This window comes from Citrus sinensis, chromosome 7 (assembly GCF_022201045.2).
Source record: "Citrus sinensis cultivar Valencia sweet orange chromosome 7, DVS_A1.0, whole genome shotgun sequence".
NCBI lineage: Eukaryota > Viridiplantae > Streptophyta > Magnoliopsida > Sapindales > Rutaceae > Citrus > Citrus sinensis.
In genome coordinates, this window is record NC_068562.1 from 10,012,759 (window position 1) to 10,030,049 (window position 17,291).

General features: G+C 31.5%; 1 protein-coding gene and 1 long non-coding RNA gene across 2 annotated transcripts in view; both read left to right on the forward strand.

The window, feature by feature from the left end:
• Positions 1 to 1,982: 1,982 nt before the first annotated feature.
• On the forward strand, positions 1,983 to 5,690 carry LOC102613203 (uncharacterized). Its single transcript, XR_369334.4, has 5 exons — positions 1,983 to 2,497; positions 4,200 to 4,273; positions 4,365 to 4,501; positions 4,844 to 5,127; positions 5,444 to 5,690. It is a non-coding gene; the product is annotated as an uncharacterized LOC102613203 (long non-coding RNA).
• Positions 5,691 to 14,758: 9,068 nt separating this feature from the next.
• Positions 14,759 to 17,291, forward strand: part of LOC107176192 (receptor kinase-like protein Xa21) — a 36,765-nt gene continuing 34,232 nt past the window's right edge. The window contains exons 1-3 of the mRNA XM_052431258.1: positions 14,759 to 15,552; positions 15,652 to 15,723; positions 16,125 to 16,196. Of these exons, the coding sequence (XP_052287218.1) occupies positions 15,399 to 15,552; positions 15,652 to 15,723; positions 16,125 to 16,196 (298 nt within the window). The 5' untranslated portion in view covers positions 14,759 to 15,398. The remainder of the gene's footprint in view (positions 15,553 to 15,651; positions 15,724 to 16,124; positions 16,197 to 17,291) is intronic.

A 17,291-nucleotide genomic window follows, 5' to 3' on the forward strand; every position in this document is an offset into this window, starting at 1 on the left:
TTCATATGCATCACCTACAAACTTCTGGTATGTCGTCTACAAAAAGACACTGGACCTACTTGGAAAATTCTATGAATAAGACTCGTGAATCTTCCCAGCCAAGTATGTAAAGGTGATGGATGCATCACGCAACTGTTTCTAAAGTTGCTACTAACAAATATATTCTAAAAGATCAAGAAATCCATATAATTAATATGTATAAAAGCATGATTCATTTCATGCTTTTCAGTCATAACAGCCACACATAGAACTTACGGAAATTGTTTCAGATTACTAAAAAATGGTTATCAATTATAGAGGAAAAATAACTGATCAAGAAGTATCTATGACAAACAAGTTTCTGTGTTTCACTTCCATGCCTATCCAGATTCAAAGGGTATTCTCAAGAGCATAAACCCCTAATTGAAATTGGATTTTTCTTGTGGGTGATTTGAGTTATGCTCACAAAAGATGTGCTGAAAATTGTGATTTGTGATGAGTAAAGCAAGCAAGAGCGTGTAATAATGTGAGGCAGAAAAACAAGCTTTGCTATCCAAAATTTATACTTTTCACTTGTCTTTTAATTTTCCATTATCGCGAAATTGCCAAAACAAAATTGTAATATTTGAATTTTCTATTACCATCACAAGCAATCCCGACCTGTGCACATAACTTCATACATATAAAAGTCAATATCAATTACATTACTGCAGTGCCTCATCCTAACCAATTAAGAAAACCGTAGAAGTCTCAAGATCCACCCTTATTCCATAAACACCCCACCCAAGAAATGCCCCAAGAAATGCTTACGGAAGAAATTTTCTTACTCTGTCAATCTCAAAATTTCATCATCCACAACATAAAATTAAAAAAATTAAAAAGAAATGCTTACGGAAGAAATGCTAACACTGTCAATCTCAAAATTTCATCATCCACAACATAAAAAAATAAAAAAAATAAAAAGAAATGCTTACGGAAGAAATTTTCTTATTGCTTTGTTCAAACTCAAAATTTCATCATCCACAACATAAAATAAAAAAATTAAAAAGAAATGCTAACACTGTCAATCTCAAAATTTCATCATCCACAACATAAAAAAATAAAAAAAATAAAAAGAAATGCTTACGGAAGAAATTTTCTTATTGCTTTGTTCAAACTCAAAATTTCATCATCCACAACATAAAATAAAAAAATTAAAAAGAAATGCTAACACTGTCAATCTCAAAATTTCATCATCCACAACATAAAAAAATAAAAAAAAATAAAAAGAAATGCTTACGGATGGGTCACTACAACTGCAGCAGCAAGCAACAACTACAAGTCTCCAAAGCAGCGACGTCGTAGTAGATCTGGGCTGGGCGAGAACAAGAAGCGGTCGTCGTCCGGTAACAAGAAGCGAACGTCGTCCGGTAACGAAGCAAATGGAGGGGGAGTCTAGTAACGAACGAAGCAAATGGAGGGGGAGTCTAGTAACGAACGAAGCAAATGGAGGGGAGTCTAGTAACAAATGAAGCAAATGGAGGGGAGTCTGGTAACGAACGAAGCAAACTCAATGGAGGGGAGTCTGGGTAACGAAGCAAATGGAGGGGGAGTTGGAAAATGAGTGGAGGGGGAGTAAACTAAGGAAAGGAAAATGAGTGGTTGGGGAGGGGGCAGAAATGACCATTGTTTTCTCTTTTTTTTTTAATTTCTTGTGGGCCCACGCAATATTAAAAGAAGCAGAAATCAACGCGTGAAACGGCAATTCAAAGTTGCGTTTTTGTCGTCCCTTTGTCTTGATTGAGTTTGTTTATCATTTTCCTAATCATAATAATCGGTTTAGTGTTACCCCGTGATTAGGTAATGGCTGTCCGATTGTCTTCGCTTTCATTGACTTCGCAACTGTGACTTCTAAGCCGGGTTAAGGATTGACAAAATGTTATAACCCATAAACACTACAACAAACAGTTATATCACCGATGAAATATTTCCGAGGGTGTAAAATACATTTGATAATAAGTACTTTTTTCTAAGGTGTAAGATGGCCGTCGGATAAGGATGAAAATATGATCAATATTTCCGAGGGCAATTTGCCCTTGGTGATAATGAATACTTTGTCGAAAATGCCTGCTAGACTTAACTAGAAGCACCCCAAAATTTACACACTTCGGGCCCGGCCTTTGGAGTAGAGTACTAAAACCACAAGGTCGCAGCCATAACTTCCACTAATTGTTTTTTTAAGAGTAGCGTACTTGGAAATTTTTTTTCTTGTAAATTTAATTACTCTTGGTAAAATTAAAAACCTAAAAGAATGAAATACAAATAAAAAGCTAAGAAAATACAGAAGAAACGAAAAAATAAACAAAAGGAAAAAAATTAAAACAGAAGGGAAAGTTCAAAAGAAAACGAAAAAGAACAAAGTTAAAGAGAACGAATAAGAAAGAAAAAGAAGGGGAAAGTTCTTCAATCATTGCAGCGCAAGCACTCACATCTCTCACTTTTCAATTTCTCATTGTCCATTGCTCGCCCAATCACTTTGGTAATTATTTCACTGTTGCTTTCTCTATTTGCGCTAGATTTCATCTTTTTTTTTCCTTCAATTAACTTAGGGTTAGGTTATAGTTTCCATCATTGATGATGAGTCTGAAGGCTAATTATTTCTCTTAAGTTTGTAATTGTTACCATCTCTTGCATAATCGCTCACTCTATGCTTCTAATTTTGTTTTTAATTTGTTTTTGCTTCTTCCGATTTTGTTTTAGGCCAAATGGTAGCTTCCTATAAGTTCGGTGATGCTATTGCATTTTTTTTAATTTTTTAATTTTTTAATTTTTATTTTGGAGCTCTTACTTGTGATGCTAATTATTTAGAATTCATTGTTTGTTATCTGATTTGGATTAATTTTAAGGGAAATTTACAACCGTCCACCTGTTTGTTTTGTCTTTTTCAAAAATACACAAACACTTTTTTTTTTCAGCGCGCCACCTGAAGTTTACTTTTTGTTGCATTCTTCCACTTCCGTCTAATTTCCGTTAGCAAATTTAACAGAATGACCTTTTTACCCCTCAAAATTACAATTTAACCCAAAATAAATAGAAATTAGAGATAAATTGGATGGATTTAATTTTTTTCAAAGGTGGATGCTAGAAATTGGAGGAAAATAATGTTTGTTGCTTGCTAAATTTAGAAAATTTGTATTTATTTTTTTGGAGGAAAATAGTGTTTGTTACTTGCTAGATTTAGAAAATTTGTATTTATTTTCTCTTTCAAAAAAATAAATACAAACTTTCTAAATTTAGCAAGCAACAAACACTATTTTCCTCCAATTTCTAGCATCCACCTTTGAAAAAAATTAAATCCATCCAATTTATCTCCAATTTCGATTTATTTTGGGTTAAATTGTAATTTTGAGGGGTAAAAAGGACATTTCGTTAACATTCCGTTAAATTCACTAACGGAAATTAAACGGAAGTGGAAGAATGCAACAAAAAGCAAACTTCAGGTGGCGTGCTGAAAAAAAAAAAGTGTTTGTGTATTTTTGAAAAAGGCAAAACAAACAGGTGGACGAGTGTAAATTTCCCTAATTTTAAAGATCTTTTTGCTGGATTTCATTAATTTTTTTTTCCATTTTTAATGTTATGTGATGCTAAGTATGGACTCTAAAGGATGTTGATATTTTTTAATTTTGAGGAGTTGTAGGGAGATGAAGTGAAATAAACATTTAGGGGGTCATGTGTATATAGAATTGTTTGATAGAGCTAACATGACTAAAAAATGTAAGTTAATGCTATACTAAAGCGATGGTTAACTTTGTACTTTGAATTTTGCAGCATGAATTTAGTATATTGGTATTTTCATTTTATGTGTACTAAAAAACTAAAAAGGAAGATAAAAATAGATGAGTTACCAGGGAGATAAAATTCAATCTGCGGTGAACTAGTTGTATTTCTTTTTCTCCTTTTTTTTTTTTTTTGCCTCACTTTCTATGCATCCTCATTTTAAATAGTTAGTATTGCTGGTATTGGTTTTATCATAATCATAACTTGTGAGATGAATTTTGTGCTTAAATTTTTTTTTTGTTTTGTTGAAAGGGTGTATAAAATTTAATAGTAATATCAAGAACAAGTTTCTTAAGCTTTGAACTGAATATATATTAAACTTTTAAACTTTTCCTGGCTTTGCTGCAATGATTTCTTTTCTAAGCTTTTCCTTCCTTGTTAAAGCACTTATTCACATGTTTCAGGTTTTGATTGTTGTACTACTATACGAAGTAGCTCTATGCTTTGTAGGGGATGCCTTCTTGATGATATTCTGCAGGTTAGAATCTGATTCTCTAAAAATTCTTATACATGTAGAGAACAGGAGCTTAAAGATGTCATAGAACTTCATGTAAAAATTCGTTTTTCAGATTGGATGTCAGAGCTGAGGAGGGGAAATTTTAAGAAGTATCCAACTGTTGGAGAGCGTTATGCACATGCTCCTGAGAATGTGCCTCCAAGAATATTGAGACAAATGGTTGACAAATGGATGGATGAGGGGTGGAAGGTACCAATAATGACTATTAGCATAGTATTTTTCTGTCCTTTTCTTTCCTAAGCTTTGCTGTTATTTTAATTCATCAGTGAATTATAGTTGCTAGAATCATTATAGAAATAGGAACTGATAAATCTTATCCATGTGCTTTATACATGAGTTGTTCTTGGCGGGTTTAGAATAACCAAGTTGATTTGATGTTTTTTTTAACTTATATATAGAAAACAAGCACAACAAACAAGAGGAACCGAACCAAGTCCAAACTTATTCACACTATATATTCCTATTTTTTTTTTTTTTTTGGCATGATTTCATTACTATATGCACTCAGACAAATGTATGTATTTATTATAGGAAACAATGGAATCAATATGATCAACTGTTATAGATCAAGGCTTGTCAGTTGATGAATGGAAAATATATCGAGAAGTAACAGGAGAACCAGCACATGGTCGTGTTGTTGGTTGGAGAGCCGGCATCAAAGGCAAGGATGTGTATGGTTCTCCAGGTCAAGGAGGTAACAAGCATCAATGTACTAATTTGGAAGTGAAAGTAAAAGACTTAGAGAAGAAGTCAAGAAGTTGAAAAGACTGATAAAGCTCGTTCTTGGAAAATCCGCACAAGAATCATCTCAAAAGGTATAGGTTGTTTATTTCATTTTATTAATAGATTAAGTGAATGAGTATGTTCTATGTTTTGAGTTCTCATGGAAAATGATTGGTGACTTGTCATTGCTCTGTTAGTTAATGAACTGAAGTGATTATGGACAATCTTATAATATAGGTGGATGATTGAATAATTATTAGATTTTTTTTTTGAAACAGAGACTGCATTTATATAGAGTTTTTTTTTTTTATTGCACAATTTTTCTCATTAGTCTCAGCTTCTTTATTATATTTTATACCAGTTTTTGTTTTGGTAATAATAGTGACTAAAATTCTTTCTTTTACCTAGGATATTGTTTTGACGGAAGAAGATGACGGGTATGAGGATGATGAAGTTGAGCCAAACGATTTAGAAATTGAAGAAGTTGCTTTAGAGGATGATTGAACACATTCAAGATATGATGATATCATTTTGTATAGACATTTGGTATATTTTTTGCATAAAAGATACTATAAAATTGAATTTTTTGTTGTAATCTTGAATGATGAATGTGATTTTTATGAATTTTTAAAATTAATGAAGTTACATTTAGTAATTTCGAATATTATTATTACTTTTGTTACATCACTTCTCTAATATAGATATTTCAACAATAAAAATAAAAAAATTAATGAAATATTATTATTAAATAAAATAAAGGGGGCCATTAAACAACAAAATAAGTTTATTTTCGACAGTATATCTTTTATTTCCGAGTGCAAGTTGCAGTTGAAAATAAAAATAACCAGGTTTATTTATCTTTTTTCCGAGGGCATTTAATTCCATTTCCGACAGCAATGCGCTCGGAAATAATTTTTTTCTCCGACGACTCGTCGGAAATTTGACATTTCCGATAAGACTTAATACGACGACGGTCAACGGCATACCACGCTCGAAAATGAGTTTTTCTAAGGGTATTTGTGTATTTCCAAGGGTATTTACCCTTGGAAATGACCCATTTTCTTGTAGTGAAAGCACAGATAATTAATTAATGGGCACTGATTTCTTCTTTCATAAAAGAGAACTTTTCCAGGGAGATTGGAATAAAAGGCTAATTCTTGGTAAAGATCAGAAAGTTCTCAAATAAAATTCGGCTCTGTGGAAATTAAATTAAAAGCAATTAAGCATTATAAATTACTTAGCAGCTTAATTCTGAGCTAATCGAGTTTGGTTTTGAAAAATATATCTTTAAATCTCTTGTAATTAAAAATAATTATCATATTACCGTCTCAAATGGACCGATTTCAATCAAATGAAATCTAGAAAATTGAGCAGCTCATTGATGTCAGAGTCTTCGTTTTAAACCCTGTTCTGAACAGAGCATGAAAGGATATGTTCACTTATCTAGTTATGTTTTTTATGCTTTCACTTCACTTGATTCACCTTGTCCCTCTTTTAAAACAGCTGTATATGCTGGAGTGCCAAATCCATCACAAGGATCATATTATATCCTACGGAAGGAGCACAGTTCATTGGCTGCACTCAGTTTACAGAGTATTTCGAGATTCAAGACTGTAGGTTGTTGCGGATGCAACTTGCAAGGCTGTTGCTGTGTGACTGTATGCCACGCTGGCAAGTGTGCTCTGACAGATTGTGGAGATGGCACCAAAGATTGTAAACTAATTAGTACTGAAAAATCCTATTTGCACATAAAATTGCACAAAATAAATAGAATGAGAATAGTTGTACAAAGTAGCGTTACTCATTAGCAATTAGTCTAGAGTGTTCTGATTTTTTCTAATAAGTAGCTCACTTGAGCCTAGGACTTGTAACTATGTTTTACGTTTCTGTAACTTTCTAATAAAGATTTTTTTTTTTATATTTTCAATTTCTCTTCCATTTTCCCGACTCCCAAACACCACCAATCCTCGGTTTTCTAGAGTATCAGCTATCTCTCTTAAATATTATCGCTGTTCTTTCTTCTTTTCTTTGGTTTTCTTTTCCATTTTCCTGACTCCCAAACACCACCAATCCTTGATTTTCTAGAGTATCAGCGATCTCTTTCTACAAACACAAAACTGCTATTTACTTTCAAGAAACAACGTATTCTGTGGTTTATTGGCTTGTGCCTTGTGAACGGGGCTAATGTTGGTCTAACTACTTTCACGAAACAACGTACTCCGTGGTTTATTGACGCGCACGGGGCTAATTGTCTCCTCTTTCATTGACTCTGTCAATTCATGACTTTGACGCGCACGGTAGCTGCTAACTGCCTTCTCCATTTGACGTGCAAAACACTTTCTTGGGACGGGTTAAAATTAATTGATCATTTTATTTGGTGATAATGACTTAGTTGTCAAGTCATGAGTTTGATGATGAAGAGGACGAAAAACATTATTTTATTATTTAAAATAAGACTATCAATTATTTCCATGGTCATCTTATTTTCTAAAATAACTAAATGGAATCTTACAGAATTAGAGTGCTTAATTGACTTCTTCATACAGTGCTTGACTTCTTTTTACAGAATTATAAAGTGAAAAAGGAAATTAAGAAATTAAATACTTTTCATGCGAGTGGAGAAGATTGGGTAGCGATTACATTAAATAAAAGAAAATTAATTGAATAACTATTGATTTTACTTTGGTAATTTCTTTCTAAAAGTGAGGTAAACATTTTTATTTTCTTTGCATTCGAGCTTTCTTTCTTTTGCGCTGGCCTTCACACTCTTGACCGTATTTCATGGGGCACATTCAATCTCAATCTTCTGCAAGTTTGTGGCAGTTTTGTTAATTACGAACTTTTGTAGGATTTTATGGAGATGATACTTTTATATGCATTTTTTTTTTCTTTTCTTTTTTTCTTCCGTGAACAAATTAAAATTTTAGTTTTTGTCATCATGACTAGTGAAACGAAAATAGTCCTCATTTCAAGGATTGACAAAAACGTTGTACTCATACCGATTAATGGAGAACTAATTTTCTTCTTAAAAGAGAATTATTTGCAGCACGGTAATTCGAAGATTTCTGTATTATATACCCAAACCTAAGTGATAAGAATTTCCATATGAGATATAATTTGGAGGGAAACAAAAAACTAATTCAAGTTAAAGACCAGGAATTTGTGTTCCTCACAAAAACACTTCAACATTAAAACAAAAAATAATTACAATCACAAAATTACAATTATCATCACTGATTTGTATAATTTTCAGGACTAGTAAATTATCTCAATTTTAAAAAAACATAATTACAATTATCGATCGAACACCACTAATTCCAAAAATTCATCCAAGTTTTTCAACTTTTTCGATATTTGATATATGTCATGTTTTAACTTAGTACGAGAAAAAAATTATAGAATAATTTTTTTTCAAATTAGTGGAATTATTTTTTGATAAAACTATCACAATCACATTTAAAAATATTCTTTAAATTTTCACTATTTCTACTGTTATTCTTTAAACTTTTTTTCTGAACAGAGCATGGAGGGTCGCTTATCTAAATATGTTTTTTGTGCTTTCACTTCACTTGATTCATCTTGTCCCTCTTTTATAGCTTCTATCTCGTGTGAGCTTAGAACCTGCAACTCGTATTTTACGTTTCTATTACTTTCTCTTTCATTTTCCCGACTCCCAAACACCATCAGTCCTTGAGGTTATAGAGTATTAGCTGTCTATTTGTACAAACATAGAGCTACTGTTCGTACTTTAGATCTTCAGATGGTTAGCTAACTATTGTTTGAATACTAAAATTAATTTGTTAAATAAATAAAGAAAACAAGAGACAATTGCCATAAATATTCCATATTAATTAGTCACCGTCCGATTGTCTCCGCTTCCATTGAATCTGTTGATTCATGCTTTCATGAAGTGAAACGCTTAACACTCTGTTCTGATCCGCAGGAGAGGAGGAAAAACATAATTTTATTATTTCATTCCTGACACGAGCAAAGAGCTTTCTTAGCCGGCTCGGCAGCTAATTCCTTAAAATTTGTTAAATTTCATTTAATTGATGAATGTGACATGAAGCTCTATAAATAGTTTAATTTGTACAATTGTTAAAAATTTAAATTTCAAGTAAGGTAGATAAAATGATTAATTTTTTTCAATATTTAGTAATGAACATGTGTCATGTTACTATGAGTGACTGAATGAAATTTTTGATAGAAAATACAATGCTAGTATTAAAAATTTTAAGTGCGAATCCATTTAGTGTACGTTATCCATAAAAGCAATTGCGACTTGTCTTGTTTCCCATTTTGTTTAATTTTCATAAATTTGACTCACGATCAATTACGAGTGAAGAGTTTGTTGGAAAAATCTGGTCTTCCATTTATTGTAATCAGATGAGTGTGATTTCATTATTTTTTTCTTTTGCTTCATGTCCTGAAAATTATGAATGCTTTGTAGGATGTAGGAGATTAAAAATTTTAATGCATATTTATATTCAAAACTGAGTAAACATAACATTATTGCTTCTATAAATAGGTCATTTCAACTTAAAACCTGTTACTTATATTTTACGACGTTTCTGTTTCTTATCATAAAGATTTTCTATGTTTTTTTTTTCACTTTTTCTTCCGTTTTCCCGACTCCCAAACTCCACCAATCCTTGATTCTTTTCCTAGAGTATTAGCTGTCTATTATTACAAACATACAGTTTGTCTAATTACCATCAAGAAACAACATACTTTGTCCTGGGGTCTCTTCGATTATTGACTTGTGTGACTTGTGAAAGGGGGGCATTCCCTTCTTGAAGAAAGAATGCAAAGAGCCCAAGAAAGTACTATTCATTAGACACGTTAAGAATTATTTTGCTTTTCATTAAAAATGATAATAATTATAATAAATTAGATTGAATTAATAATATTTGCATGTGGTATATAAATAATCAGTTTAGTCACTAATTAGTCACTGTCCGATTATCTTCTCTTTCATCGACTTCGAAACTAGGACTTCTGAGTGGATTAAGAATTGAAAAAAATGTTGCAACCCATAAAGCGCGCATAATTAATTAATGGGCCACTAATTCTTCTTCTTAAAAGAAAAGTTTTGCAGGGAGATTGAAAAAAGGCTAATTCGTGTTGAAGATCATAAATAAGTATCTGTCATAAATACAAGTCAAGCTACACAATTGTTCTTGTCATACTATTTATTGGCACTTGTGATCCTTGAATTATCAAACGAATAGCAACAACACTTCAACATCTGTTGTCACATGGAGGAAAATCCGCTGTCTCTTTGATGTAATACTTGGCAATATACATTGACTTTTCATTAAAACAAGCATTGTCATATTGTCATTTTCAATTTTTTAACGTCTTGTAATTAAAGATTCCTATATCACATTATGATTTTCAAACAAATCGAAGTGAGTCAAATCAAATTTAGAAATTTGAGGTCTACTATAGACTTTTGACATATTAAATTTAAGACAATAAGTAAATGCTACACAAAATCTAACTTGCAAATAACCTTACCACATGATGAACGTACTCAAAAATCTTAACTGATTGCTCACCAATTAATTGTTGTTTTACAATTTTTATATATCCTTTCTTTTCCCTAAAACTTCTGGTTTCCTAACATCTTGTTCTCAATTGGTCTAAGTATAATATAATTTTTTTAAATATAAATAAATTGAATTTATTTAATGGAAATTTGAAAAAGAGACACTTATCTATGCAAGCAAAGTTGCATTCTGTCTGTGGGGACCTTAAAAAAAAAAAAAAGCATAATGATACACTGATGACGACAATCCTTAAGTATTTGTTTTCTTTAGTTAGAGTTTGGTTTGAACGGTTAAGTCCAAGTTCGAATTTTCTTTTTGTAATTTAAATTAAAATTGATAGAACAAATGGGCTGATCAGTATGATGAAGAAGAAGAAGAAGTAAAAGCTATTAAGCATTATCCTATCACCATATCAAATGGACCGAATTCAATCAAATGAAATCTAGAAAATAGAGCAGCTCATAGATGTACGTCGCTAAGTGGAGATTCATTAGTTACGCCAACGACTTTCTATTGACCAATAATTTTGAAAGTGATATTATTAATTTACCATCTATTTTTTTTTATATTATCATTTCACTATCAAAATTTTTTTATAATTATTTTTTTCACTGTGTTTTAGTTTTTATTATTTTACTACCGAAAAATAGTAAACACACCCCTAGGGTAGGTTATCCACAAAAATAGTTACCGAATTGTCTTGTTTCTCATTTTGTTTAAAAATTTTCATAAATTTGACTCACGATTCAAACGTGAGTGAAGAGTTTTTTTTGGGAAAAAAATCTGGTCTTCCATTTACTAGAATTAGGTATGTGTGATTTTAATATTTTTCTTTTGCTAGATATATATCTGGAAAATTATGAATACTTTGTAGGATTTAGAAGGATTTGAATGTTTGAACGCATATGGCTTTCTGTCCATCAGCTAATGCATATTCTGCATTTTATGAATATCAGAGCTGTATAGAGAATTACTATTTTTTCACTTCGAAAAAATCCAAGGTTGTGATGTGTCTGCATAAATTCGCTAATACAAGTTCTCTCTATTCCCAATTGTTTTAAACTCTGTTCTGAACAGAGCATGAAAGGATATATTCGTTTATCTAGTTATGTTTTTTATGCTCTCACTTCACTTGATTCACCTTCTCCATCTTTTAAAACAGTTGTATATGTCGGAGTATCAAGTTCATCACAAGGATCATATTATGGCCAAAGGAAGGAGCACAGTTTATTGTCTGCACTCAAGCTTAGCAGAATATTTTGGGATTCATGACTGTTAGTAGGCCGTTACAGATGCCATGCTGGCAAGCGTGCTATGACGTAAAATTGCTATTTGCACGTAAAATTTGCCCAAAACAAATAGAATGAGAATACTTGTACAAAAGGACAAGATTAATAAAGTGAATAAATTTTATCTTTTAGTGAATGCTTCTTGTCTTTTAGAGTTTTAGTGCATTTTCGTGTGTAATTTTATGTGCAAATAGCATTACTCATTAGTAATTAGTCTAGAGTGTTCTAATTTCTTCTAATAAGTAGCTCATTTGAGCTTAAGACTTGTATTTTACGTTTTTATTACTTTCTAATAAAGATTTTCTCTGTCCTTTTTTACTTTCACTTTCTCTTCCATTTTCCCGACTCCCAAACACCACCAATCCTTGATTTTCTAGAGTATAGCTATGCAGTTCTACAAACACGAAACTGCTGTTGGTCCAATTACTTTCAAGAAACAACGTACTCTGTGGTTTATTGACTTGTGACATGGGCAAATTAGTCACGGTCCGATTGTCTCCTCTTCCACTGACTCTGTCAATTCATGACTTTGCCACACAGTAGACGCCAGCTGCCTGCTCCATTTGACGTGCAAAAAACTTTCTTGACTCGGGTTAAAATCCATTGATTATTTTGTTTGGTGATGATGAGTTAGTTGTCAATTCATGAGTTTGATGCAGTGAAACGCTTAACGCTCTCTTGTGATGCGCAGGAGAAAAGCCAGCGATGATGAAGAGGACGAAAAACATTATTTTGTTATTTACAATAAGGCTATCAATTATATATTCCAAAATAATTGGGTTTGGATGGTCATTTTGTTTTCTAAAATATCCAAATGGAAACAGAATTTATAAAGTAGGAAAATCAAGAAATTAAATACTCTTTGTATAGTGGAAGGAGATTGGGTTGCCGTTATGCTAAATAAAAGAAAAATAAATTAAAATTACAATACTTTAATAATCTCATTCCCAATCGTACCGGAAATAAAATTTTCTGTATATTTATGAAATAATTATTGATTTTACTTTAGTGATTTTTTTTTAAAGTAAGGTAAACATCTTTATTTTCTTTGCATACGAGCCTTCTTTCTTTTGGTTTGGCCTTTACTCTTGACTATATTTCATGGACATATTCAATCTCAATCTTCTGTAGGTTTGTGGCTGTTTTATGAGTTACGATTTTTTATAGGGTTGCATGTAGATGATACATTTATATACATTTTTTCTTTTTTCTTTTCTTCTTCGGTGAAGATACTAAAATTGTTATCATGTGAAATGAAAATAGTCCTCACTTCAAGGATTAATGGGCCACTAATTTCGTTTTCTTAAAAGAAAATTTTTTGCAGTGAGGTAATTGGAAGCTCGAAGATTTCTATATTACATAGCCACACAATTTTTCTTGTTTTATTTGAAAAAAAGAAAATTGTGTTCCTCACAAAAACACTTTAACATGTGTTGTCTCATAGAGGGAAATGTCCTTCACTCTTTGACGTATCCCTGGGGCAATGTAAGTTGACTATACATGAAAACAAAACAATTGAAACGTTGTCCACAAACATTGTCATGTAGTTAAGAAAAACTTAATTTTGACAAGTGCAAGAGATTGGTGGGACTCATTTGATTCAAGAAAAACAATCAGTCTCATTTGATATTGACGTATCCCTGCAGCCAATATTTTGATGAACGTGACATTACTGGTTTGTATAATTTTTTGGATATTATCTCAATTTTACTTCTGTAGGTTTGTGGTTTGTATATTATCTCAATTTTTTTAAAAATGTAATTGCAATTATCAAACACGACTAATCCCAACAATTTATCCAAAAAATTTTGTTTCAAGAAATGTAGCATTTATGATAGAATGGCTAATTTTTTCAATCGACTTTCTGGATAAATGATAATTTTTTCATAGAAACGTTACTTAAGTATTACAGGAAGAAAATTATAGAATATTTTTTTGAATTAATAGTATTACTTTACGATAACACTATCACAATCTAATTTTAAAAAAAAAAAAGTTATTCTTCAAATTTCGCATTACTATTCCTACTTTTCTTGTTATACTACTTAATGGCACTGGTGAAGCCTCGAATTATCAAACAAAAAGCAAAAATAGTTCAATATCTGCTGTCCCACTGAGCATTGTTAAATTCATACGATAAAATGAGTACTTATATTAAAAAAACAATCGGTCTCATTGCGTGCTCTTTCATTGACATAGGCAATTGGCGGTCAACTTGTGGCAATTTTATGAATTTTGAAGACTGGTGAATTTTTTAAATTTAAAAGAAAAAAATACAGAAATGTAATTTCAATTTATCCAAAAATTTGAGTTTCAAGGAATACAGCATTTATTATATGTCATGTTAATATAGAGAAGAAAATTTTAAAAACTTATTTTTGGATGAATAAAAGTATTTTCTGATAAATACTTCACAATCAAATTTAAAAAATTTCACTCCTCTTGGTACATAATTTAAGAATTTAACATTATAAATTAATCTTTTTAATCAAAGTAACAATCTCTCCTCGGTCTGCAAATGCAAAAATTTAATATTATATCCATTGACAATATTTGCTCCAAATTCACGAAAATAAAATTTCTAACAGAATTATGAAATTCGTTACTAGAAAATTGTATAAAAGTTGTGAGAATAGAAGGTTTGATCATAGGAAATTAATATATCCCTATCCGATGCAAAAATGATTGTAAAGAAAAACAAAGTCACGGGCTTATTTAGAAAAAAGAAAAAATTACATTCCATTTTCCAGTTATTAAAGTAATTCTAAAATCACTAGGATCACAAAGAATAGGCTTTGGTTGACTGAGGTCAGCCTTAACGCATGCCGGTCTTTTTCTCCTCTACATTCTTAGAAATTTTGGTTTTCACTATAAATACTCGGTATATAGCAAACTTATAAGTGTTCTTGCATTACCAATCCAACTAAGCACACGCTTACAATATAAATACTCTCATCTCATGGAAAGAGTTCATTCTCTCAGGATGATGAGCAGATTTCTCTTACTCCATTGTTTGATTCTTATTTCCTTATTCATCACGGCAGCAACAACCAACACAAGTTCTACTATCACAGACCGAGATGCTCTGTTAGCCCTGAAAGCTCACATAACTCATGATCCGACCAATTTCTTGGCTAAGAATTGGAACACAAGTACTACTGTCTGTAATTGGACAGGCGTCGCTTGTGATGTCCATAGCTTTAGAGTCACAGTCTTGAATATTTCAAGCTTAAATCTCACAGGCACCATCCCTTCTCAACTCGGGAATCTTTCTTCTCTGCAATCACTCAATCTCAGTTTTAACCGACTTTCTGGTTCCATTCCCTCCGCCATCTTCACCATATATACACTAAAAAAAGTTAGTTTACGTGAAAATCAGCTCTCTGGCGCTTCTCTTCTTTCATCTTCAACAAGTCTTCTTTACAACATCTTGATTTTAGTCACAATACACTGTCTGGTGAAATTCCTGCAAATATTTGCAGTAGTCTTCCTTTTCTGGATTTCCTTTCTTTGCAAGAAAACATGTTCCATGGCGGAATACCGTCCACTCTATCAAATTGCACATATTTGCAAAAATTAGGTTTGGTATACAATAATTTCTCGGGGGCCATACCTAAAGAAATCGGCAATTTGACCAAACTTAAGATATTATATCTTGGCGGTAACAGGCTCCAAGGTGCGCATGATCACGACGTTTAATTATGAAAATTGTTGCATAAGTTGTAGTATGAATAATGTTCCATAATACAGTTTACACACGTTGATTAATTTGCAGGAGAAATTCCTCGAGAGTTTAGCAATCTTGCCGAATTGGAGCAGATGTCGTTGTCAGGCAACAATCTCCAAGGCATGATTTTAAACTTTTTGCAATTTTATTTTAGCTATGCTTGCTTCTGTATTCATTCGCTTGTTCTTTGATTATGCGATGATTTATTGTTTTTCTTTCAGATAGAGATAAAGCTCCATGTCTCCCCTCACTCATTTCATTCTTTAATTTATGCAGATAAAAATTAAAAAAAATGTTTTGTAATTTTCTTTTGTCATATTGCCACTTCCATCTTGAAGCTCCCAATTAAGTCAATGAAAATGAATGATGTTTCATTCTTATTCTTGTCAGCCTAATTCTTATATAAATGAAGAGTAAATTGTTATTACGATATTCGTCAGCCAATAAATTCTTCTTTTTTTTTTCCCCCAAATATGAGTGATCAAATTGTTTGCGCATATATAAATGTACTTAATTTGCAGGAGGTATTCCACGGGAATTGGGGAATCTTACAAAATTGGAGAGGTTACAACTGTTCGAGAATAACTTGACCGGTAACTTTCTTTATGATATATATATATATATATATATATATATGAGCCATCTTCCGCTTCTTAATTAAAAGATTTCAAGTCTCTCATTATAAATTCTCATACGAGGATGTGTCGTTACCATTATCTAACATTATTCCGTTTTTTATTAGAAATTAGTTTGTGTTAATTCAAAATTCTGCAGCATTTAAAAAAATTAAAAACACGTGGAATAAATTGTTAATCTTTCTTCTTTACTGAATTTGGATTTCTCAAAAATAATCTTGACAAGTATGCTTCATTAATGATATGCATGTGACAACTTCATAAAATATTTTACATGGAATCACTAATTATCTCTAAAGATGTCATCAGTGATACATAATTTCTTAACAAGCACCATACCAAAAGGAATCAACAATTTTATTAATCTTAAAGAGTTACATCTTCACTGCAATTATGACATAAATTTTTAGTCGTCAATCGCATAATATTTTATCTTAACTGATGATGATGTTCAGTCTTGGAATTTATAATATCTTGAAGGTTAGTAGCTTTGAAAATAAGAAATTGTTCATGTGCTAAAAAGTCAACTTAGTATTTAAAGTTTTCCAATTGAAAATTTTGAAAAAAGTGTTGAGAACTGGCCCTCCATAGTATTTCAGCGGATAAATATGAAAAATAGGCTAGAAGAAATTATTTTACTGAAATAAGAGTTAGAAAGAGAGGAGAAGTACAGAACTCATGACATGGGCTTGCTGTGTGTGCTTATTTTACTTGGGCTTTGGGCTTGATTACACCCGTTATAATAATAGGCTTTTACTTTCACCACACATGATGATTTCTTAACCTTCCCAATTAGGTTATAGCAATTTATATATAAATAACTAAAGCATACTAAAGCTAGCAATGATGTACGGATGAGTGGCGTCAAAAGTGTATATGTTTTTATGTATTATTTATTCTCTGAAACAAATCTGAATACAATTCTTTCAAAATACGGATGAAATCAGAAATATTTTACTGCAATAAGAATTCATATATTCATTGTAGTAGAACATATAAAATAGACTATAAATTCATTATTCTTTGAAGCAAACCTGATTATAATTCCTTCAA